Genomic DNA, 24,220 nt, shown 5'->3' on the forward strand with positions numbered 1-24,220 from the left:
TGACAAACATAAACAGTGGGACGGCTGTGTTGAAGGAAATTACCTCCCAGAACCGCTGGCATATTGCCAGCACGAAGACATTCATCTGTTTTGTATAGAGTCTGACTCACTTGTCGGAGGGAAGGCAGGGATGGAGGGAGGGAAGGAGGCATGGAGGGAGGGAGGGAGGGAGGGGAAGGGTGAGAGAGCGAAAGAGACAGGAGAGAGTGTGAGCTGATCACAGGCTGTGAACAGGAGGCAGCGAGTGGGAATGAGAGAGGGGCAGAGGAGCCACAACATCTGAAAGTTTTAAACCTGTAATCGCTGTGGTGATGCGACGCAAGACTGGGAATTCCTCCAACATGTGGAAGCAAAGCAAATTCCACATCACGGACTGCTACAGACCAAGACAGATTTAGGTTTTGCCGCTGAGGGAGGGCGTTCTCTGTCACATTCTTATTTGAGAAGGGTGGAAATATAAAGATGAGATAGGAGATGTTAAAAAAGATATTATACCGCAAGGTGTACAAAGACTGAAATGCTCCGAGTGTTCAGCTGCGTCGTTTCCCCGGCACAGAATGCTACTTTAGTACTTAGAAAAGTTAAGACGGAGCGGAGCTTGGAAAAATACTTCAAAGAGTTGATACACCAAAGAAGTACAACAAACGCTACATTGGGGAGGAGGTAAGAAACTTTTGCAAAATCATGATAATACTCATTCACACTGTATGCTATTTTAAATTGAATTATGTTTTTAAATCTTCAATTTGTTTAAGGGTGTGAATATATATGTAAAAGAAAATGTTATACCACACTGTTTAAACCATTAAAAAAAATTGTTTTGCAGTTATTATAAACTATACCGAAATTAAATAAACTTGTAGGCTGTTATTCTTCATGTTTCCTAGCTTGACAAATTTATTTGTCCTAATGTGGAAACAATGAGTGGCATCACGCAGGAAAGACCCTCTTCATTCGTCATCATAAATGTCTTATTATCATGCCATAATTCAGACAACTTAAAACAAACGGGTAAAAAGTATCGCTGTCCTTTTAACAGACACATTTCTTCTTTTAAGTGGATGCAGTGGATGACAAGAGTATCAGCTGCCTGGGAATGTGAGGACCCCTGCTAACATCTCACTGTGGAAGTACTACTTCGCTGTGGGATTATTGCCAACACTGGAGTTTATTGCATTGGACGCTCCCCTTTCGTTTTTTTTTTTTTTTTTTTTGGTCTCCTTCAAGCAGTAGATCCTCTACTGATTGTTAGCTGGTCCGTTTTGTTTGAACAAAGGATGAGGCATCTTTTGCGCTGACCTTGAGCTGTCCCACCCTACCCTGTGCCCTTGTCTGTGGGACCCAGTGACCATGCTGACCGAGTGTCCAACACCAGAAAGATCAGAGCCCCGAACCGCGCTCAGGCCTGCTGTAACCTCAGCAGCACCATGTCTCAACCAGTCGTGGCACAACTCGAGGCTAACAGCTCGCATGCAGGCGAAGCGCCTGAGATTCAGCTGAAATGGGCTGCGCTGCTCATTGTCATGGTCATCATCCCCACTATCGGAGGAAACATCCTGGTCATTCTCGCCGTGTCACTGGAACGAAAGTTGCAGAATGCCACCAACTACTTTCTGATGTCACTCGCGGTAGCTGATCTACTGGTGGGACTCCTGGTGATGCCTATTGCACTCGTCACTATTCTCTACAGTAAGTTTAGCATGAGGTTTGAAAAACCCATAATCCGCCTCATCTCTGAAACAAACCTATGCAACACCAAAGCATCGACTACTCAATGCTGCCGAGAAATATGTCCTCGCTCAGCGCCCAGATCCATTTTCTTGACACAATCCTGATGAAATTCAGCTCAAATGACAGACGTTACGCCGATACCGAGCTTTGTTTAAGAGGGCAATGGACCAATAAAGCCAAGCAAACCATTTCTAACAAATACTCAAAACAACAAGGTTTCAAAGTGAGTGTGAGTGACCATAGATGTCAGAAAGGGAAATTTTACAGAAAAAGAAGAAGAAGAAAAAAAAAAAAGAAGCCTGACAATCTATAAATAAGAGAGAGAGAGTAAACTAATGGGTCAAAGAGGAGAGTAAAAATAGTTTGTGAGCAGAAGTAGATACAATCATGACCATCAAACAAATTCTTCAACATGAAATAGAATAACAAAGAGTGGATAATAAACATGCGTTCATTGCTGTGGTCTAACTAATAGTCTGTGTGACTATTACCAATGAAAAGATATGCAAACAAAAGCGTTCTTACTTTAACTGCAGTAATAGTGTTGTGTAAATACAGCTGCAAAGGGGCAGATTCAGACTTCTATTCTCTATGTGTTAATAATATAAGAACACTTAGAGCTTCAGCAAAGCTATTACTCTCCATTAATTCAATTGAAGGATAAGGAGCCAGATCATAATTATGCCTCTGTCTTTGCCTCACATACACTCTGAGAACAGTGTAATTCAAGGTCATTTGTTTCTTGCTTCTCCAAAACATGTTTTGCATGAGAATTGAATCTATCCATTTTATATTAATGCAACAGCTTTTAAGTAAGAGCCTCACAATTAGTTTTTTATTACTTCTATTTTTGAAAAAAAAAAAAAAAAGAAGAAGAAAATCTTCATCTGCATACAGAATGTTGACATTTGGATTGGGTTGCATGAATTAATCAATCCTTGGGTTACATGAATTAATCAATCCTTGGGTTACATGACCCGTTATAACAATCTACAAATCCAACATATTAGGTTTGTCTGACCAAAAGCTTTTCCCCTCCTAAGTTGCTTAAACTGAGGAGCCCGGGACGCTTCAGAGACTAAAAGTTACACAGCATATTATGAAAAAACCGAGACTTTAACAACTAAGGAAAGTGTAGGGAGGTCTTTAACCCATCTCGTAAATGTAGCCAATGTATCTCGCCAAATTAAAATATCCTGAGAAGCAGTGCAGTAAGGTGAAAGTTTGTGAGGGTGCATGTTTGTTAATGAGAAGAATACTGCTTCAATTAAAATACACCAATTTCACCTTTGGAGTGGAAAAGTGAGATGTTTCGTCGATTAACAACTGAAAAGGTTATATAATTGTCCATGTACAAATGAGTAAATATAACTTTATTGTCATAGCTGTTGACATTAAAACGTAAATATAAATAAGTGAGGTTACGCTTTCTTACAGCAATGCTTCTGGCTGCTACAGTGTTGCAATAAAAGAAAGAATTACCAGATATTTTTTCAGACCCCGGCAACTGTAATTACCCTCCTCCTCAGAGAGATGAAGCTCGGAGCACTGGGTTAAGAAGGAAGAGGTCATGCGGACATACAGTAAACATACACATACAAAGTCTACATAAAGTTGGTGTGAAGCATAGCAGGGATAACAACAGTGCAGACAGTCAAACTGCCAGACAGAGGATTCGTGTTTCGTATCCTACCTTAGCTGAAGGACATGAAACAGTCACATATTACAGGTTACAATATTACTACCAGCAGGACATAACTACTGTAAGTTCACGAATACTTCACGAGGTCAAATACAACAAAAACTACTAAATCACAGTTAGGGATATCTCTGCAGATCAAGGCCAACTGGGTGGGACAGCTGGCACAGCTCCCCGTGGGCTGGACTACGAGCTCCACAGGGCAGAGCTTGAAATAATTAAGGGATGGTAAACATTTTAAGTAGAAAATGGTAAGCAATGCCAGTCTAGGGGTAAAAATAAACTCAAACTGATGCAGTTTTGTGTATCATTTAAAGTAAGACAAGGATCATTGTTAACTAAGAACAGAAACCCAGCTGATTCTTCATTGATCTCTGGTTACAAGCTAAACTTGTGAATTTGTTGAGACAATATTTTACATTAAAAAAAATAAAAATAAAATAAAAAATCCCTCTTTCCTCTTCCTGCTCTCAAGCCTGGCCACATATCAAATCATATGTAATTTGTGATGACTAATTAATTGACCAATTGTATACAAATAAGACTTAGCAGTATTTTAGCAGGAGGTGTTTGGTTTTCAGCAGGTAAGCTTGCAGCTGAGGTCCAATTTTTTTTTTTTTTTTTAACTCCTAGCTTCCTCCTCCTGATCTAACAACAAAGATGAAGGAGGTCTGTGTGCCCCCACACAGACCTCACAGCCCCCTACCAGCTGGTCCTTTGCAGCTTCATGCGTCTCTTCAGCTCCATATTAAACCAACACAAAATTCCAGAAAATACTTCAACCATTTAGTTATTTTCCAGAGATGCCGGGCAGATAACTTTAAGGACCTTGAAAAATGTCCCCTTGTTTAAAATGGAAGCTATGTTGAAGAAACCGTTGTAAACTTACAATACAGTACTCTGTAACAACAAAAAATGATCAAGAATTTTTTGAAAAGCCAAATAATATTTTTGTTGCTACCTAAAATATTGTAACTGCAAGTGTCAACTAACAACACATTATACTGCCAGGTGAGTCGGGGTTTTCATTTCTATTATTGTAACCATATAACGTGGCAATTCAATATATATTTGTTGTACCTCTCAATTCTCTTTATATTTGAAGAGCTGTGGGTCAGGGGTTTGTACTGTGTAATGTGCTTCATGCTTCTACTGAATGTTTTGAGCAGAGAGTTTTATCTGGTCAGGATAAGAAAAGGCAAATATATACACTGTTTTTCTTGCAAATAAAACATGAACCTAGCCCTTTCAAAAAGCTTGTTCCATTGACTTCCATACACCTAAACTTGTGCTGAGTGACAAACAAAAATCTGAAAATATTAAACAACAGCTTTGTAATCCTTAAACAACAACAAATGTCAGATTGCAATAAGACAGATTGCTGTGTAAGGTAGAGACCAGAGCTTTGTGTTGTGAGAAACTGCTGGATATCTATTACTCTCCATAAAAACTATTTATATGGGCTGGTATTTGGTGGAGCAAAGATATTTTCAGAGGCAAGTTATAAAACAACAACAATAATGCTGCATTGCTTTTTAAAGAGGTATGGATAGGGATAGAGATTGTAAAACAAACTCAGCTGCTCCAATGCAAGAGATGTGAAATTTGTGTGTAAAAAGAAAAAAGGGCAGTTGGAGAGGTCTCACTAATGTTTACAGTTTCAAAGTATCTTGATTTAATTAAACAAAATTAAAAAGATGTTCCTTTCTGCAGCAAGATGGAACTTGAAGCTACTTTGTTTATTGAATTTGGCATGGCACTAAATACTTCACTCATTCTCCAAGTAGACCTTCTGTACCTGATTTGTGAAGTATTTGTCAATGAATAAAGCTTCCAGATGAAAACTGACTCAGAAATTCCCCCCAAGTGTGCAGAAAGTGGTGCAAGTAAAAGAAAAGTACAGAAACATTTCTTTACGTAAAGAAAATTATGTAACGGAATATTTCTAACAACCGTCTTTTGCGATTTTAATGGATCACGCGACAAAAGGCAGAACAATTACTTGCCAGTTTTATGCCTGGAACTCAAAATAAACACTTCTGTTGAGCATAGCCTCCACTACATCTACATAAAGAACTTTTAGCTCCATAAACAGTCAGTGAACTCTCCTTTTTCCAGTAAAATCATTCCTCACAGGGATAAATAAATACCAATCTTTTGCATGAGCTACTTTTAATTCCTTGCCATAGTGGTGTACCTCCCGTAACTGGTAGTGAGTAAGCCCAAATTCTGCTTGGAATGAAAATGAGTTACGACCACGAGCACATTCAATTTGCTACTACAGTTAACTGATGTACATGCCAAAGGTTTTCTTACTTAATTCATTTCTGTCTCATTTTGTCTTCAGACAATGGATGGCCCCTTCCAGAGTTCCTCTGCCCAATCTGGCTCTTCCTCGATGTTCTGTTTTCTACTGCATCCATCATGCACTTGTGTGCCATCTCACTGGATCGCTACATTGCCATCAAGAAGCCAATCCAACACAGCCAGTACAAATCCCGAGCCAAAGCAATGGCCAAGATTGCGCTGGTGTGGCTCATATCCATTTGTAAGCACATAAACTCAGCTTTCTGTAACTTTTCTTCAGGGTGATGAAGCAGAAATACCAAACGGTGTATTACCTGACAGTTAAATGTGTCTAACTAAAAACACAAACAGCTTAAATTCTCAGCTTGTGTCTATTTCAGGTTCTGTCCACCTGACTTCAAAAGCTGTTGGTCAAGGCTTGTTCCAAAAGAACGGGAATTTCAGAGGGTGAAAACTCATTTCACACCTCTGCTAATGTACAAGGCTGATTACAGCAAACAAATACTGAAAACAAAGATGGTACCAACTGTAGAGGCCACAGGGCTACACAGTAAAAACAAAATGCTAACTTTAAATGGAAGAAAATGTTTGCATTTATCCTAATTAGGTTTTGTATGAGTTTTCAGGTTCATTCTTCAACATATGACGACAATTTTAGCTTTATAGTAAAAAATAAATAAATACAAAAAGTAGCTTCTGGCCATTATGTTTAACGATGCAGTCTAAAAATTTGGCTGAGTTTACTGAGCCATTACAGAACAATGCTCTCTGACCATTAACAGCAAAATCAGTTTGGATGTCAGGTTTGGTTTCATTCGAGTTTTTCTTATGAGTAAAAACAGAAAATCATAATATGCAATAAAAGAAAAAACACTTAATGACCGCAAAAGAGTCTTTAACCGGACTATAAACTCCTCAGTTTATTAGGGATTGTGACAAACCATTACTTGATTCTGAAAACAAGAAAAATCTTGCGAGCAGAATTTGCCTTATTACAGATACTATCCTTCTATCAAACATAAATCATTCTTCAATTTCCATTTCTACATCCACCATATTAATGAAACGACCGTGGTTGGTGTTAAAAAAAACATTGAAAGCCAAATACTTAAATAGTCAGCAGTATAAAAATAACAAAATAATTGCCAGAATTAACTATTCTTGTCATTTTTACAGGTATCGCCATCCCAATTCCAATTAAAGGGCTCAAGAACTACCATCGACCCAACAACGTCACCCTCAACAGTAACCACACATGTCTACTGAAAACAGACACCTTCAGGGAGTTTATCATTTTCGGCTCCTTGGCAGCATTCTTCATCCCTTTGACTATCATGATGGTCACCTACCTGCTTACTGTCCAGGTGTTGCGCAAAAAGGTTTATTTGCTCAGGTCGAAGGTGACTCAGCGCTTTAGCTACCCAACAGTCTCCACAGTTTTTCAAAGGGACCCAGCGTTGACACCATCTCCAACTGAGCAAATGAACATGCTTGATAGCAGACTTCCCAGGATCCAAGAAAAAACAAATGCAGGCGCAATGACCGTTCCAACAGGAAAGGAAATGTCCTTTCGCAGAATGTCAACAATGGGAAAGAAGTCAATGCAGACACTAAGCAATGAGCAGCGTGCCTCAAAGGTGCTAGGCATAGTCTTCCTCCTGTTTGTAGTCATGTGGTGCCCTTTCTTCATTACAAACATCACCTCTGTGCTTTGCTCCACTTGTGATGGTGATGTAATATCCCGCCTCATGGAGATCTTTGTCTGGGTGGGTTATGTGTCATCCGGTATCAACCCGTTGGTCTACACCCTATTCAACAAAACTTTCAGGCAAGCGTTCGCACGTTACATCACCTGCAAATACAAAACCTGTGCTAGTAATGGGCCGGGACGACCTCCGATTGCATCAAATGCAGACTGGACCCTTACAAGGATTTCATTCAAATCTTCCATGGCAGAGAACTCTAAACTGTTCATGAAGCGGGGAATGAAGAATGGCATTGGAGCAGTGAGCTACCAAAGTTCACCGAGGTGCCGGCAACCACCTGCACAGTCATCAAGTGGTGTTGTGTTAGACGCAATACTTCTGACTGAAATTGAAAATGGTAAGCAGGTGGAACACGTCAGCTGCGTGTAGAGACACCAGACAAATAAATCAAATTAAAAAGGGAGCACTTGAAATGGATCAGATTCACGGTAAAAAAAACAACAACAACCTTTTATCTCTTTAAAGACAAAGGCTTGCCTCATAACAAATATTCAAAATGCAAGAGTGGGACATGCTGTTACTGTCAATTTGACACACCGATTATTGAATGCCAGGACAACAAAAACAAACCTGTTATTGTCCGATGTTTACATCAGTCATTTTGTTTCAAACCAAAAGAAGACTTTTTTGCACCCCTCTGTTGTACATATGACTGTACAGTACAGCGGCAAAATAATCGCTTAATAGGCCTTTAAAACAGGGTAGATTACTAATGTGAATTTTCAGCAAAAATGTTGATAGCATACACAAAGAGTTTTTAAACGGTAACTAGGATACTTTGCAATATGTAAACTTAAAAAAAGAACACAGGAGAATATCGCCAACGGCAGGTTTTAACTACAGAAAATTTAGGCCAGACATTATGACAACCTGGAAACTCCCTGAATGCAGTGTATAATATATCTCTATGCTGAACCTTTCAATTCCGGCTAGCTAAATATGCTGTAAACCATCTCAGACCACATGCTTGTATACAACCACAACTCTACCTTTCAAATTTCTTCTGCAACAAACATATACATAGAATGCACTCTTGAAATGATACTTGTTGTATTTTTGCTGGACCTTTGGAAAACACTCTTGTATCTGTATTGCGGGCTGCAATTGTACATAGGGGAGAACAAAACTGAGATTAAACGGAAACCTGAATGTTTCAATAAAATATTTTCTGTGTTGGTAACATGAAAGAAAATTGAAAAGCAGCAGTGTTCTTTGATTGTTGATGTCCACACTCTTATGCTATTTTATTTTTTTATCCTCCTTCATCAACCAGCAGGACAGACGAATAACCACACTGCCTTAGAGGATCAGCAAATACCGCTAGTAAAAGTGACTCAGCACTAGCGGAGTCTTCCATAAGAGGTTGTAGGAAAAGGTGGCAGTTAACTCATAGCAATGAAGATTTAAATGGGCAAGTTAGAAAACTTTAAGGAAAGTGTATTCAGCAGCAACATCTTTTTCTTTGTGCTTAACAATATCAAATCATAGCATTTTTGTAAGCAAGCAAGCATAAAGTAGACACGCAAACATGTAAGTGTTGTATCAATTCTAATTCAACCTAATAAAAAAAAAATACTATCAATGGTGCATTAACATGAGATTTGGATAGAACGTGATGAGCTTGGTTTGTAAAATTCTACGAGTCTGTCACCATTATATTTTTGGAACAAACAGTAAGTCTGTTGATTTCGTATAAAAAGCAGAAAGGGAGAACATTTGAACTTGGAGTTGTCCTCATTGTGTGTTTGTGCGCATGTTGGGGGAAATTATCCTGGAGACACTACAGTGGGAAGTTGGGAGAAGAATGCTCAAACTGAACTGCTGTGGTTCAGAAGTCTTTCTAAACAAAGGCATGATTTACACAAGGTTTATCTAGCAGCCGATTGATCACATAGAATATCACAGCCTTTTTTGGGCTTAAAAATGTAAACCCTGATATTTGTGCACTGGCTAGGCGGCCTGTTTAAAAATGCTCTGGTCTTGGATGGGTAAATTTACATCAGTGTGAGAGTGATGAATCCCTATAAATAGCAGGGGAAGAAAATGTGTGACTGACAATGACAGTATGACCATCTTTGTTTGACAGAGGACCAGCTTCCATAAAGACCAACATATTATTGTTAATTCTAGGCACCAGTGCACCTAAATTGGTAAATCATAAAAACACATGGTGTCTATATTGTTCATAAGTCAATGCATTACACTATGGATGGGTTCCGTGGACTGGTCAGAACCCCAGTAAAAATAAGCTGCAGGACAATTATAACCTCTATGAGTGTATGAACGTTATTCAATCGTTTGTTCAGCGTTTTCATTTGCCTGTTGTTCAATTAACTTTTTCTCAGGGTCTCATCATTCTCTAATGATGATGTGCTCATTAGTGTTCTGAGGCAATATCATCAGAGCGTTTACATTCTGTAGACTGTAGCATTCACACACCTAAGGCTACGTGAACAGTTGCTTTTAATGGTCTTTTACTTCTCCATTTACCAGTGATGCAAATGTAGCACTGGTTGGGCTTAGTCATCAATTAAATCCCATAAAATATAGAAAGCATACCGGAAAGAATATTAATCAACAAAGACAGGCAGTACTTGTATCAATAATGGTATTCACAAAATCCTTACCATACCCATATCCCTATTTACCACATGCAGAAGTACATATTTGTTTAAGAGGGGTGTTTTGTACTGAAATCAGGAGAGGGAAAACTTTTCTGTTTAATTTTTTGATAAACACGTTCGACAAAGAATTAGTTGCACTGAATATTGTACAGTGTAAAGTAGTTGTAAAGTAGTGTGAAGTAAATGTCTAATAACCGCTTATCTTGGGCTGGCTATAGTTTAGTACCGGTGTCAGGACAATACTTTATTTCTGTACGATATCTAATATTTTTGACGTAGAATTTTTTTTCCTATTCAACAAAATGACCCCAAACTATACAAATTTAAATCAATGTTTGTTTTTGTCTTTAGTGAGTGTTAAGTGTTGTGTCGGATAAATAACTGGAATGTTGCCCAGAACCCTGAGACTCCAAAGAAAAAGGCCTTGCATGTAAGAAAAACAATAACCTGAACAGCAGGTTCATAACCCAAGAAATTAGGTCTGGATCCTACCTGAATAAAATGAAGCCAATGGACTCGACAGCAGCCCTTCGGACGTCATCATTCACATCACTCACCTTAATTAAGATAAGCAAAGCAGTCATATTAGCAAAGCTGATATTTAGACTGAAAGTAATCTTTAATGATGGAGCTCCCTTATGTCTCACAGTAAAAAGGAATACACGCCACTATCACACCATCTCATAAATTTAGCTTGCACAAGGTGCCACCTACAGGACAACAAAATATTCACACGTCTGTAATAAACTGTTTGCAAATGCAGCCACGATGTGTCGTCTTGGCTGTGTCCTAACTTAGACTTTCACCTGTAGATCTTAAGAGTAAAGTTGTACAAGATTTGTCAATAAAATGAATAAAGGTTATTTAAATAACTGGCACTAGCTTCAATAACAGCTGTCTGTTCTGAATAGATGGAGAACTATCACAGCTTTAGAAACAAACAGGAAAAACATGAAGGTGTTTTGTTAAAGTGAAATGTCAGGCCAGTGATTTATGCATAATCAAATCATTTACTCCCAACAGAAATTACACACTCATGCCTATGACACTAAAATAAGCAGCAGTACTTAGAAGGGCAGCCACAGTTATGTGTTTCTGGATCTTGGCATCTGTTTTACTGCCAGAATGATAACCTGGTTCGCCACAGTCAGTGAAAATGATGTAAAGAAGGACAAAAGAAACACTCACAGCGACATGTAGCAGGCGTCGGATGGCCTTGTTGTTCCCGGAGCCGCAGTAGGCCATTCCCACAGTGTACATACCAGAGCGCCGCAGGATGGGGTCCTATCATAGACCGTGACAGAGAGCAGAGCTGTGAGATTTGTGTCTGAATGAACAATGAATATAAACATAGTTTAAGTCATTTCCCACATCGAGCTTTTTCAGAAGGATTCCTGGTGCACAGTACAGAGGAGGAGCCTCACATGTAACATGAGGTAGACACATCCTGGGGTTGTGGGAGCGCATACAGGACGTTTAAAAACATCAGACGTCTGTGCATTGCAACTACAAGCTTTATGGAGAGCAATGACCTTTAAACATACACATAAATTTTGTTTTAAATCCGCTCCACTTCTATTTGTCTCTGGATTAATCAAGCTCGTGTTGTTTTGAACGTAGTGTGTTACTATATGCATAAGTATAGTGCTTTGTCAAACAAAGCACTACAGTTTTGAGAATAAAATAACTCTAACTTCATGATGTACATGATTTTGTGTCCGAGTGTTTTTCAGCTGTACCTTGTCCCTGCAGAGGCTTTCAATGAGGGCATCAGCCTCCTCCATGCGTCCATACATGACCATGGCAATTCCCACTGCAAGGCCACGCAAGATCTTCTCGTGCTGCGTCTCCTGAGCATAGCCCACCATGTCCTCAATAGCCTGAGCAGACTTGGAGCCGAGCATGACCAGACCGAGAGCCAAGCCAGCTGCTTCCCCTGGGAGAGCGAATGATATCATCAGCATTCCTTGTTTGGGCTTTTTGTCCTTTTAAAATCAGATGTCTACAAGTGTTTACCACTAAAACTAGGTGAAATACAAATGCATTTGGAGATATGGAAAAACCAATACTCATAAAGCAGACACCTACTTGCCTCTATATATGGTTGACTACAAATCATTCATGCGTAATGTCAAGGCATTTTGTTATTCATTTATGAATATGTTGTAACATTTTTATGCAACTTTTTTTTTTTTGAGGAGCAAACTATATGGCCACCCTGAACATCTGGGAGTAGTGATTTTGTCAAGCGGCCTACGTACCAGTGACAGCATCATCCTGATACAGGTTTGACTTGAGAAGGTCATAAACATCCTGTCTGGCTGTGCCTAAAGCAGCCAAACCCAGGCCAAGGGCACCACCATGACGGACAATCTGCAAAACAAAAAAGAAAAAGCACCATCAGAGAGAAAATAAAAAAAAATAAGCTGCTGGTCTCTACTACAAAGGTTTAGCTGTGGCAAAAGTAGAACATTTACAGGGTATTGGACAACAAAGCAAACATAAAAAAAATAAAAAATAAAAAAAACTTACATCATTGCTGGCATTCTTGAGTTGACTGAGCAGGTAGTCAATGATGTCCCCGCCATGGTTGGCATGAATAAGGCCCAGAGCATACAGGCCTCCTCCTTCTTGGTAGGCGGAGCCAGGGGAGGTGTCTTTCGGCAAGTAGGTGGCCATTAACTGGAGTGCTTCTTTCTCATGACCCTGGAAAACACAGCATGTCATGTTCAACGTTACACAGAAAAGTAAAACAAAAGTAAAAATGCTTTTTGTTTTGTTTCGTATTCTCCTCACTGTGCCATAACTTTACCTTGTGGATGACACCCAGACTTGCTGTGGCTGTGAACTTTGCCCAGTTGGTGGCTCTTGCTAGCCATTCTAAGTTTTCTCTGCAAGAACAAAAACAAACTTTGGTCACAGTGATTTGGAGTAAGTATGTTTCTCAATCTCTCTCTAACATCTATATAGTCTTTTATTTGCATCCAGACAGCAGAATTACCTGAGGAACTGGTCACTTGTGGTTCCCGTGTGCATGAAAGAGTTGGCTATAACCGTGGCTGTGTGGCACACTGAATTTCGGACAGCATCCTGGATTAACGGAAGGAAAAATAATTAAAGCTCAGGAGGAGCTGTCATAGCAGATTTAGTGACTTTGTGCAATCTGCAGTTGGTCTAACCATGTAAACAATAGTTTATTTATCTCATTGCTTGACTACATTACCTTTGTGTTTTTGAGAATCATTAGATCTGTGTTGTTATTTCGAATTAGGAACTGCAGGTGGAGCTCTATTGCCATCTCCCCACTAAGGATCTTGATCATCTTGGCGTTCTGGTCTTTGGGCTCATCTTTCTACAAAAGCAAAGAGGGGCAACATGATGATTTAACAGCCGAATTAAAGCTGCTCTATAGACACCAAAAAACTGACCAGCACAAGGTACCACAAAACTGCTGAAGTGCAAAATAATCCAAAATGCTCACCGTCTCTGCTGGCTTTCCAGCAGGAGAGCTGCCAGCCTTGTCATCTGTCTCCATCGCATCACTGTAACACACACACACACACACACACACGCACAAAAACGCTCTCGTCAGTGTCGCATCATGTTAATTCAATTCTATTTAAAATAGATGCACGCCTAATGAAAAAAGTTTGGAGGGATGAATGCCAAATATTCACAGAAAAATCTGACTTTGTGTAATGAACTTCCTTCTGGTTTCTATGTTCTACACAGTGACTGATGATTTGTAGATGTAGACACATCTTTTCCTGCAATGCCGGCAAAGTTTTGAGTTTTTGGTTACTTTCCTCGTAACTCACAGCCCCACAGAAGGTCTAAACAGACGTTTCCTAAAGCTTAAATCAGACCAATTAGCAAACACCTGCTTACCTATCTTTGTCTGGCGTGGGCACAGTGCCTGTATTTGTAGAGCCAGGCACTGCAGGGATGGGTGTTCCAACGGTACGCAGGTTCTGAATGACAGAGGAGAGGAACTGCTGGCTGGCACTCTCATAGAGGTCAAAGCAGATCTGGTAGGCCATGAGCAGGTTGTCCTCCTTTACCAGCTTCTCCAGGATGTCACTCACAGCCTGCGGGTCGTCCAAGAATATCAGGCACTGGAGTGGGGCGAAGAGAGAGAGGGATTTTAGGCTCCGGCAGTTTTGAAAATCGGATTCTGTGACATTCGAGCAATACATGTGATCTGTACAAAGCTATTATTATAAAACAATTTTCCTACACTTAAAAAAATACAAAAATGAATAACTCTCAGTATCACTCGACTAATGTTGGCTGGGTTTTACTATCACACAAGTTTCATACTTTAATTAGATTAACAAAGATTATTTGATTAACGATAAATCCATCAAAAGGAAATTCATCTGCAACCCTTTGGATAATTTGTTTCAGTCATTTATTTATCAAAAAGGCCAAACATACTAGTTCTAGCTTCACTTATGAGCGGATTTTATGATTTCTTTATCATGTTAGATTGAAAACGGAGTGTATTTGGGGTTTGGACTGTTGGCCATGTGAAACACTTCATCCGAATACATCACTTTGGATTGTTTAGAATTATAATAACATAATGATAACAATTGGCAATTGTTACTATTTTCTGACATTTTACAGACACAATGGTTGATTAATCAGTAATAATTATATCTATAGCTAATGATCTTAAGCAAATTACTTTATAGCAGCTTTCATAAGATGAATATGCAAACTCACTAAAAACACTGTTAATAATTCCAGAACTAAGGTAGCATGAAAATCCTTTTTAAAATTCTAAAATTAGTGTTGAATGAGCAACAAACAACAAAATATTGATAATGGGAAATATGGCCTAAATGTATCCCTTTGTGTCAAAAATCAAAAGATTTAAACTCAGTCAAACTAAATGTTTTACCTGTAAACAGAAAAAAAAAACCAGAAAAAAAAACTTACTAGAACCAATCTGTAACATATCACAGACGACATGTACATATTGCAATGTCGAGGTTATAATGCATAAAAATGTTTTTAACAATTCAATAGTTACCTGACAAACATTGATAAAATCAGGCTTCTCCAAGTTCATGTAAAGTTTGACCAGCACCCGCAACACCTCATTGCGGAACTTCTTGTTCTGCATCAGGGACATGCACACCTTCAGGCTGTAGGCGAGGAGGCCACTCACATCAGTCTGTACGGGAGGGGGGAAAGAAAGGACAAATTAGGAACTATCCACAGCAGTAAATCAAGAATCTTGGAAGAGAATTTTGCCTGCGTAAGTCAAGTGCTCTAAAATGTGTTGATGTCACCAAACAGATAGTTACGGCGTCTAAATAAAGGAATTCTCATAAACATGATTCGAGTTTTACCGCATTCTCATGCAAAGAAGGCAAGATTCCTGAACAAGTCAGCAGTGAATGACTGAAGATACTGACCGACTCTAAGATGGTCTTTTCAAACATGTCAAGACGCCTGGTCTCCAGGGCGATGCCAATGGCCTGCTTGTACTTGTGATCGTCTAGGCAACGCAGGAACATTTTGTTGACAATGCCCTCGAGACGGGGGTCGATGCTTTTCTTCTCCTCATCCTCTGGCAGCTCAGCATTCTCCACCCGCAGCTTGGTGTAGTGGTCGATGCATTTGGCTGCAGCAGGCAGAAAAAGGGGATGAATCCATGTATACAGCCCAAAATCATCATCTATTACATCTAACTTTCTCCACCAGAAAGTCATGGTGAGTAAAATTATTGTGTAAACTGAAAGAAAGGCTTTTCAGTTGTTCATGATCTCATTATTTACTTGACACTAATGAGGGATGCAAGACAGCAGCGTCAAAACAACAACAAAAAAACATTTCTGTTTGATCACTCACCAATAATGGTCTCCACATATTCTGAGTCATCTGTGACACTGAAGAGATCTCCGGCACCAAGAGCGTAGTTAAGAGATTCTTCAAAGGCTCCGAGGTGGTAGAAAACCTTCGAGGCCACCAGGGCAGCAAATTCTCTGCTCCGAAAAGTCTCATCCTCATATAGGACCTCGCTGTGAAGAGACAACGGCCGGTTACGTTGGACAGAATTTTGTTTATTTTTCAAAAGCACTGCCAAGACATATTTATGTATCACTACTGAATATAAATTGTCAGACCTAAATGATCTTTTCTCTCTTACACTGAACATGCTCTAAAACTAGGCAGGTTGCAAGTCTACCTATCATTCTACTTAATCATACCTGCTGAAAAAACAATAAGTAACAATAAGGCACATTTTACACAACACCACCCTGCTACACTTCATCTGCACATAGTGTGTTAACTAACTTATACAGCAGATCAAAAATGGTGAACTACTTAGATTTCATTCAAATGAATCATTCTCCACACAGACAGAAATAATTCAACTGTGAGCATAAGTTATTGCTGCCTTATATTGCATTTTTATGTCAATTAAAGTTTTCAAGTTCATTAATAATACTTACATTTTATCAACAGATCCTGAAATCTCAGCCCAGAAGTCATTCACAATGGCGTCTAGCTTGTGCAGCGCAAACTCCTGCAAGTAGAGACAAAGGTGTTGCTTACACATTCAATTACACACATATCATCTTATGGTTCACTTCTGCACACTACAACTTAGTTTATCATCCATAATTTAGGCCCATGAACAAAGCCATGTTTAAGATGCAGTCAGTATAACGCTTCAGAAATGGTCTTACTATTACTCAAGTCTTATAGGAGTATAGAAGACTAGCACTTAACAAGTCTGTTGTTTTATTGTTTGATTATGTACTGGAGATCAATACTTTTATGTGCCACATTTTCTGAACGCAGAGCACAACATGGAAAACCTGAAACATCTGAGGAAACCTCAAGGCGTTACGCTGACTTTGAAACCATTTAGGATTAGAGATGGTTTTATTTAAATACTCTGCTTAGTGTATTGCACACACGCTAAAGTCTTTAACACGGGCTCCTTTTCAAACAAATCATAAGCCAGCGTACCACAATTTATGTCATTTTGAACACACTTTTCACACATTTACCACTTTCAGGACACTGGACCACCACTCTGCAGCCAATTCTTACCTTGAGCTGTGGCTCCTCCTCATCAAGGAGTGAAATAATTCCAGCTAAATAATAAAACGACAAACAAAATATATTAAGTGGATGATTGATTTGTATACCATTATCCATGTATTGATTTTAAACATCAAAATCCTAAAATTAACTATCAGAAGCATACACGGCTGGGCCATGTGGACAAAAAAACAACAAATCACATAATCAAATAAAAATCAATATTGTAACTATGACTATTGGTGTGGTCCCAAAATATTTACATAATTACATTTTATATAAATATTCATCAGTAATGTGCATACAATGACTAAATTGGTCAATAAAACAATGGATCAGTTGTCAAACAGTCAAAAGATGACATCACTTTACAGTAAGTCAGCCTTTAAAACAAGGAAAAGACAACAATCATGCGATATCACGATATTACCATATCCAAAATCTAAACTATTATTAGTCTCTCATCACAATATGATAACGTATCGATATATTGCCCAGCATTTTGTTCCATTTCAACGCAATCCATGGAAATACAAAACGTTTATTCAATTATGGTACATAACATTTAAGGTTTTTTCTTCCCCCTCTTAAAATGGTCAAATACAACAATCAGTCCTTAATTATCTGTCAATATATGTCAAGTGATTGTGATAAAAGAAAGATGACCTACTTAACAAAACAATTTAGTTAAAGGGGGATTACACTCAAACACTGGGACTCAAATCAGATTTAAATGCGAGTTATAATCACAGCAGAACAGAGCAATAATGTAAAAAAAAAAATAAAATAATCACCGACAGTAGCATCTAGAGAGTATTAAATCAAACAAGAAGAACAATTTCTGTATTTTGTGAGGATGAGGACTGGCATCTCACACAAGACTGTTAGCATAACCGTGACTGGAACTTAAGTTGTATTTCCCTTATTTTAACAACCTGGCAATGATTTTTTAAAAAAAAACCCCGTCGATTAGTTACACCAAAAACATACCGCGAGGTGGTCGTCCATCCTGAGCAACACGTTGTTGGTTTTGGTCGGTTATCGCCGGACAACGACTGACTTTGACAACAGCTACGTTAGCTGTGTGACTCAGCTAAATCAATGGCAGCTCGCTAAAGTTACGGCTCCCAAAAATAACAAAAAGACAACTGCTGGCGACTTACCGGCAGAGGTTATCATGGCTGAGTCTTTATTCCCTCCTCGGGCACACGGTCCTGGTTCGACGGTAGGAATTCCGTGCGGTTTTCGGCGGAGTTAAAGGAAATAAAAAAAGATTCGTGGTGTCTGAATGTGCTCGACGACGGAGCCAAACGCTGCAAAGTTCTTTTTGTTCAGCACCGCAAGTCCCTCTTCAAAAGGACCTCTAAAGTTGGTAGGCTTCGCTTCCGCCTGATCGAAAAAGACACACTGAAATAGTATATTATTCACTCGATACTCGCCATTTAAACCAAACCATTAATCATGTGAAGCAGTTAAAATAATAAAAGTTCTCAACGCGTTTCAAAAATAATTATGAAAATATGTAATTTGGATGTAACCGGTTTGTGGGCAGGCATTACGTAGGTGACCAGCCGTGAGACAGTGCTTTTGCCTGGACAGTTTTCTTAACCAATGTTCAAATGTATCTGATCTGTTTTTTGCTGCTCATTGTTATGGCATTTAAGTTTGAATTGTGCCCTACCTTTTTATACACACTTAAAAAAAAAAGGGAAGTTTAACTATCAAATGAAATTCATGGAAATCAAAGACACAATGTGGATTTAATTCTGGCACAGAAGTCATATGTCAGTGTTGGTTAAAGAAATGTTCCACTTAAACCAGCAGCCATCTTTTTGTCCCTACATCTGTTTTTTTGTCTGATAAAAGAATAGGCAATGACTATGTGTTTTTTTAGTTGTTTTTTTTTTTTTTAACAGAGTTGTACATTCACACAAGTTTAAATCTGTTTATTCATGATAGCCTACAATGGGCAGATGAGTAGCCTACGTGACAAGCAGAGTGTTAGATTTCCGTTATAGATAAAGCTAGAGTAAGTAGCACTCATTTAAGGCACACAATTCTAATAAATGAGAATCACATTGCTTGGGTAAAAAACAGAGAGCCACTTAGGGTCGTTAGTTAGTCCAGTTTTCTGTGCAGCGTGCACTGTGTTGTTAAGCCAGAATAGCACCTGGCCTCTGTTTGACATTTTAGCAAAAATAATATAGAAAAATATAAACAGTATGAAAACTAACATGTAGGTCTTGACACTAGATTTAAGCAAAGAGATCCTTTTCAAAATTAGGTACAGCAATAAAGCTCGGCCCACTTTAAGGCTCTTATTAAAATTGTGCTTTAATGTAAATATTCCCAGATAAACAAACTAGCACATTAACAATGATTACTAGCACTTTAACAGGATGTGATTAAGGACTTATGCTGTAAGCTGTTCAGTAGCCTATTGCCATACTGCAGTTTCAATGTGTAATGAACTAATGTACACTTTTCCATCTGAGGGTGTGCACGTACAACAAATCCCTTCAGGGCTAACACTGACAACGTGTCATTAAGCAACATACTGCTTTCAGGACAAAAATAGTGTGAAGTGGGGCCTTGAGCACCATGAAAAAACCCTGTAACATGTTGTAAGGCTCTATAAAACCAAACTTTTCTTTTCACAGTAACAACATGAAGTCCACAGTGATAGGCCCGCAGGTCACGTGTCCCGACATCAGCCGTCTCCTCCGGCTTGTTCTCCATTCACATGGGGCTCAGCAGACAAGCCACAGGTTTTCAGAAGGATGCCTTCCTCTGCACTTCCAGTGTCACCTGAAACAAAAAAACAAAAAACTTTAAGCATTTCTGTGTTCTGTATTTATGTACATTTATGTATTTATGCACAAGTTTCCTTTCAATCTGTCTCATCTGCTTTGACTTCACAGTGATTTGGCTTAAAAACAATTTCAATTGAACATGTAGAGGTGGACAGCCCGTGTGAAAAAAGAAAATATAAATAAAATTTTTAAAAAAGAACAATTGAAAAGCAAATGAAATATCCTGTGGGAACGGGAAGGCCTGTATGCAGCTGCATGCTACCTCTTTGCCTGCTGCTTGAAGAGTTGTTGGCCTGGCCTCTGGGATCTCTTCTCTGAAGCCTGAAACAACATTGGAATGGCCTGAGAAGTGGGTTCCCTCTATCCCTGGTATTATCTGAAAGGCAATAATAAGCGTTTAACAATTTGGCAGCTTATTTAAGGGCCTGATTGCTTAATGAATGCTCCCATTGTTCTCAGGCCTTTGCCACCATGCCTGGGAAGAAAATTGAGTGCAATAAATGTTGGTCATTGACTGGCCGACACAATAGATAGCACTAACACAGAATATTACAGTGCCTGCCAAATAGTCGCAGGAACCTCATCTGCAGTACTGCTCAAAAATTAGTTTACAAATATATATATATAATAATGAGTTATAGTTTTGTGTCTACCACTACATCAATATACTATCTATTATATCCCAAATCCTGTCATTGTTTTACATGTCTATGTAATGCTACATCAAAGTTCATGGTGCCCTGGATAAATTTACCAGGGTTCAAACTTCATATTGACAAGCATGTGTCCTGCTGACCAGTGGGTGTGTGAGAGCAAACAAAAAGCAGATTTCAGAAACGTGACATTATTATACACTAACTTTAGAAAGCAAGTAAGTTTTCCTCTCTATTCTTTTGTGTAAAACAACATGAACAATATGTGCTATTACACCTGCTGTTTGAGATGAGTATATAGCTTTGCAGGCGTTTTTCTTGATGCTGAGCATTTTGGCCTCATTCTTCGGGATGAAACAGCCGACCCATATTGTCTCTGGTGAATGTTTATGGAACACGGAGCGGATCAGACTCTCCAGGAGCTGCGCACACTGACGCGTCTCGTCACTCTCCTGTGTGATGCGTATTAATCCAATCAGAGCGGGTCGGACGATTCTGGCACGTTTCGTACGCGCCTTTACGTCCTTCAAGATCTCTTTTAAGCACACCTGGTTGGGACCCGGGCTAATAAATGTCTGTCTGAAGATGAAAATAATGACAGGAGAGTCTATCGCTCGCTTTAGGCTGTAAATATTAGCCCACCTCCTTGCTGTTCTCTGAGCGTTGCCATTGCGCACTGGGTACTTCTCCCTCTCTGTGTCCTCTCCCACAGGACTACCTCTCAATCCCAAATCCCCCGGCCTCACGGTCAGAGGCATCTCAATGCTTGTGCTGGTCTTTCTCTTGCAGTAAACGTGGTTTTCACTCGCAGTCTCGCCATGGCTGCTTGGCGTAGAGGATTTAGGCTGTCCGTTACTGTTCACAAGGCTGCCGTTGTGAAACATGTCACGTATGAACTCCTGCAATATCCCGGCGTCGTCTCCGTCCACCTCTTTACTTTTACAGGCATCACTGACCAAATGAATCCTCTCTCTGCCTCCGATCTGAGCTATAATCTTCTGAAATGTCCTCTCCTCCTCGGGCAGGGTCTCCTCCGGGGAGGCCGATTCTGCCATCTTTTCGCAATTACGGCTGCGCGGATCTGTATTATTTACAACGAGACGCCAAACCATTCCCGACCACCTTTCTGTCCGGTGAACTCCCTTGCTGTCATCAGAAACACCAATAGGAAGGGTGGGGATAAAGGCTCGCCGCGTGTTTCTATTCGCTGATCCGTTCAGTGGGCGGGGCAAACTGTCAATAACTGCAGGCAACACAAGCTTGTTCCAAGATAATGAAGTTAATCTTCAATGGAAAACTAAACAGTAAATATTTATTAGGAAAAATATTGCCATTTACTCCCAAAGAAAATTACATGAAGTAAGTAACATGGGCTCAGAAATAGTACAGTTATTATTTTAAGAATTTCTAAAACAATTCAAGGTTGTTGGATGGATGGTGTATGGATGATGAAATCTCAAGGTTTGGAAGTCACTTTCCTTGTTCCCACTATTTGCATGGTAAAGAGTCCTGACTTCCTTCCTGTGTTGTAGATTCTTGACTGCTCAAAGAAGAGAGGAGACAAAGAGACAGCAGGTATAAGTACAAATTTAAAAAAAAGAGCTTCAAATGTCTAACCTGCTCCTTTTTTAATATTAGCTCTGGTTTGACTTCATTATGAAATCAAAAATGCCTTTCCTCCTCCAACCCTGCACTACACCAGCAGTCTGCTGAGTTCTCCAGACTCTAATCCTTTAATCCACCCATGCCTGTTCTTTAATTAAAAGGTGCTGTCAGTCTGAAATGCCATCGAGTTCATTCACTGAAATCCAAATTAAATTATTTCAGTTGTTGGGTCTGAGTGACATTGTGTCCTTGCTTACTTGTGAATAAATGATCAACGGTGAGCTTGACCAATACCAATACAGAAGTTTCAGCCTTTGACCTTTAGACTGGCTGAACATTGATTAGTTGGGAGGTGTGGGAGTTGTTTGGCTTTTCTTCAAATAAAATCTCTACGCAGTTGCTTTGTCATGAAGAGGACACTGCAGCTAAGAATATGTTTTTATTATTATGTGCTTAGACTTGGACTTTATTACTCCCACAGTGGGGAAATTCAGTATGCATATAACAGATGTTATGCGCAAAATACCCGTCATAAAGTTTATATTTGTTCATAGGTAGTTGATGGCTTCAGTTGTGGAGCTGATCTCATCTGCCCACCACGGCCACCAACACTTTTTCCCCTGAGTGAGTCACAGTTAATTTAAGCTGATATCTATGATCATCAATGTCTTCAGTATATTTAAATATTTTGAAGTGTTCCAACTCTATGCATGTTGTGCATACTGGAGTCAACATACTGACCTCTTTGTTCAGTAAAAAGAGGAGCTGAGGGTCAAGAAGCTCACTTGGACCAGTGAGAGAGACATGGAGACGTAAGCGAACTGCAACAAAAGTTCAAAGCATCATAATGACAGAATAAAATCATGTATGCAGCACTGTTATCTTTGATTAGTTATAACAGCTGTTTCTACAAATTTGCATGTTGTGTGACATGAAAATGTTTCATTTCCAGATATGATACAAACAACTGTTTCGACTGCAAAATAATAGGTGCAAAATAATAGGTGCAAGCTGATTTATACTGGACAAGATGATATATTTGAGGGATTTTGGAACATTGATAAATATCAACCAATCATCCTTGGTATGATGCGGGTTATTTTTGATACATAAGATAAAAAAAAACCAACCTCAGCAGTTTATTTTCAAGTTTTTAGTGTAATTCTTCAATAATGTTTTTGTAAATAAGTGTATCTTTTAATTTAGATATTCAAGAGTTTTGCCAATGCTTTTTACTCTGGATTACGGATTCAAGTGTGATCACAATTCATACACACAGCAACACAATTCCATTTCCTGTCATAATAAACCATTAAAATACAACAAAAGAGACAAAAAGGTTTCAGAGAAGATTTTTAGAGTCCCATGACGGACTGACTCAAGATTTGTGGGAACTTGTGGGAAAATCATGCAGCACTCGAGGGAAAAATACCATGTAAGAGGGCACTCTGCACAGGGAATTAGACCCCATGTGGTATTTGCCCTCACCCCTCCGACCAGGGAATTCTTCAAATTCTTTATTTTACAACCATCTTGTGGTTGAAGATCATTTACCCAAGATCATGCTTCTTCTGCTAGAGCACAAAGGCCAAGAGAAAAGTAGCAGGGAGAGATCATATGGAAATGTCAGATAGTGTAAAGTAGCCAAATCTACTCCACTGTTATAAAACTGCTCTGTTCTGGCCTTAATCAAATCAAATGTCATCTTAGCTTTCACTAGTGATGAGTTCAGTTTTGATCAAACAACAAAACTGTAGTAGCTGTTCCAGGTCATCTTATCTTCATTTGAGACAACATTTTTTCATTTCCTCCTGCTGCAGTGAGTTGAGTGAGCAGGTGTGGTGCAATTTCACAACCTGTGATTTTCTTGTCTGAGATCAGATCTCTGAGAGAGGAGAGATGAGAGGCGGTCAGAATCTGCTGAGGCAAAACAGAGTCTTCACTGTCAACGGAGGCA

General features: G+C 39.2%; 3 protein-coding genes across 4 annotated transcripts in view; 1 reads left to right on the forward strand and 2 right to left on the reverse strand.

Moving 5' to 3' along the window:
• psmd1 (proteasome 26S subunit, non-ATPase 1) overlaps nucleotides 1-18,523 on the reverse strand; it is a 36,638-nt gene extending 18,115 nt beyond the window's left edge. The window contains exons 1-16 of the mRNA XM_069694648.1: nucleotides 18,356-18,523; nucleotides 17,202-17,245; nucleotides 16,595-16,668; nucleotides 15,990-16,159; nucleotides 15,554-15,762; nucleotides 15,166-15,309; nucleotides 14,016-14,242; nucleotides 13,609-13,669; nucleotides 13,351-13,479; nucleotides 13,129-13,217; nucleotides 12,940-13,018; nucleotides 12,660-12,833; nucleotides 12,389-12,500; nucleotides 11,867-12,063; nucleotides 11,316-11,411; nucleotides 10,620-10,684 (exon numbers count right to left, since the gene is read on the reverse strand). Of these exons, the coding sequence (XP_069550749.1) occupies nucleotides 10,620-10,684; nucleotides 11,316-11,411; nucleotides 11,867-12,063; nucleotides 12,389-12,500; nucleotides 12,660-12,833; nucleotides 12,940-13,018; nucleotides 13,129-13,217; nucleotides 13,351-13,479; nucleotides 13,609-13,669; nucleotides 14,016-14,242; nucleotides 15,166-15,309; nucleotides 15,554-15,762; nucleotides 15,990-16,159; nucleotides 16,595-16,668; nucleotides 17,202-17,245; nucleotides 18,356-18,371 (1,886 nt within the window). The 5' untranslated portion in view covers nucleotides 18,372-18,523. The remainder of the gene's footprint in view (nucleotides 1-10,619; nucleotides 10,685-11,315; nucleotides 11,412-11,866; nucleotides 12,064-12,388; nucleotides 12,501-12,659; nucleotides 12,834-12,939; nucleotides 13,019-13,128; nucleotides 13,218-13,350; nucleotides 13,480-13,608; nucleotides 13,670-14,015; nucleotides 14,243-15,165; nucleotides 15,310-15,553; nucleotides 15,763-15,989; nucleotides 16,160-16,594; nucleotides 16,669-17,201; nucleotides 17,246-18,355) is intronic.
• Nucleotides 217-9,175, forward strand: htr2b (5-hydroxytryptamine (serotonin) receptor 2B, G protein-coupled). The gene is made up of 4 exons (XM_069694647.1): nucleotides 217-663; nucleotides 1,059-1,689; nucleotides 5,778-5,978; nucleotides 6,914-9,175. Exons 2-4 carry the CDS (start codon nucleotides 1,428-1,430, stop codon nucleotides 7,870-7,872), a joined length of 1,422 nt encoding a protein of 473 aa, XP_069550748.1. The 5' UTR covers nucleotides 217-663; nucleotides 1,059-1,427; the 3' UTR covers nucleotides 7,873-9,175.
• A 600-nt stretch (nucleotides 18,524-19,123) lies between the features above and the next one.
• LOC138618736 (uncharacterized) lies at nucleotides 19,124-21,795 on the reverse strand. Of its 2 annotated transcripts, XM_069694649.1 has the most exons (3): nucleotides 20,936-21,795; nucleotides 20,268-20,381; nucleotides 19,124-20,000 (listed from the first exon to the last, which is right to left on the reverse strand). In XM_069694649.1, exons 1-3 carry the CDS (start codon nucleotides 21,768-21,770, stop codon nucleotides 19,903-19,905), a joined length of 1,047 nt encoding a protein of 348 aa, XP_069550750.1. In that variant the 5' UTR covers nucleotides 21,771-21,795; the 3' UTR covers nucleotides 19,124-19,902. The 2 variants fall into 2 exon arrangements, with proteins under 2 accessions (XP_069550750.1, XP_069550751.1); XM_069694650.1 differs by lacking the exon at nucleotides 20,268-20,381.
• Nucleotides 21,796-24,220: the final 2,425 nt, after the last annotated feature.

This window comes from Brachyistius frenatus, unplaced genomic scaffold (assembly GCF_029030835.1).
Source record: "Brachyistius frenatus isolate BFR_SWC_R1_liver_20210118 unplaced genomic scaffold, ASM2903083v1 Contig_18, whole genome shotgun sequence".
Taxonomy (NCBI): Eukaryota; Metazoa; Chordata; class Actinopteri; family Embiotocidae; genus Brachyistius; species Brachyistius frenatus.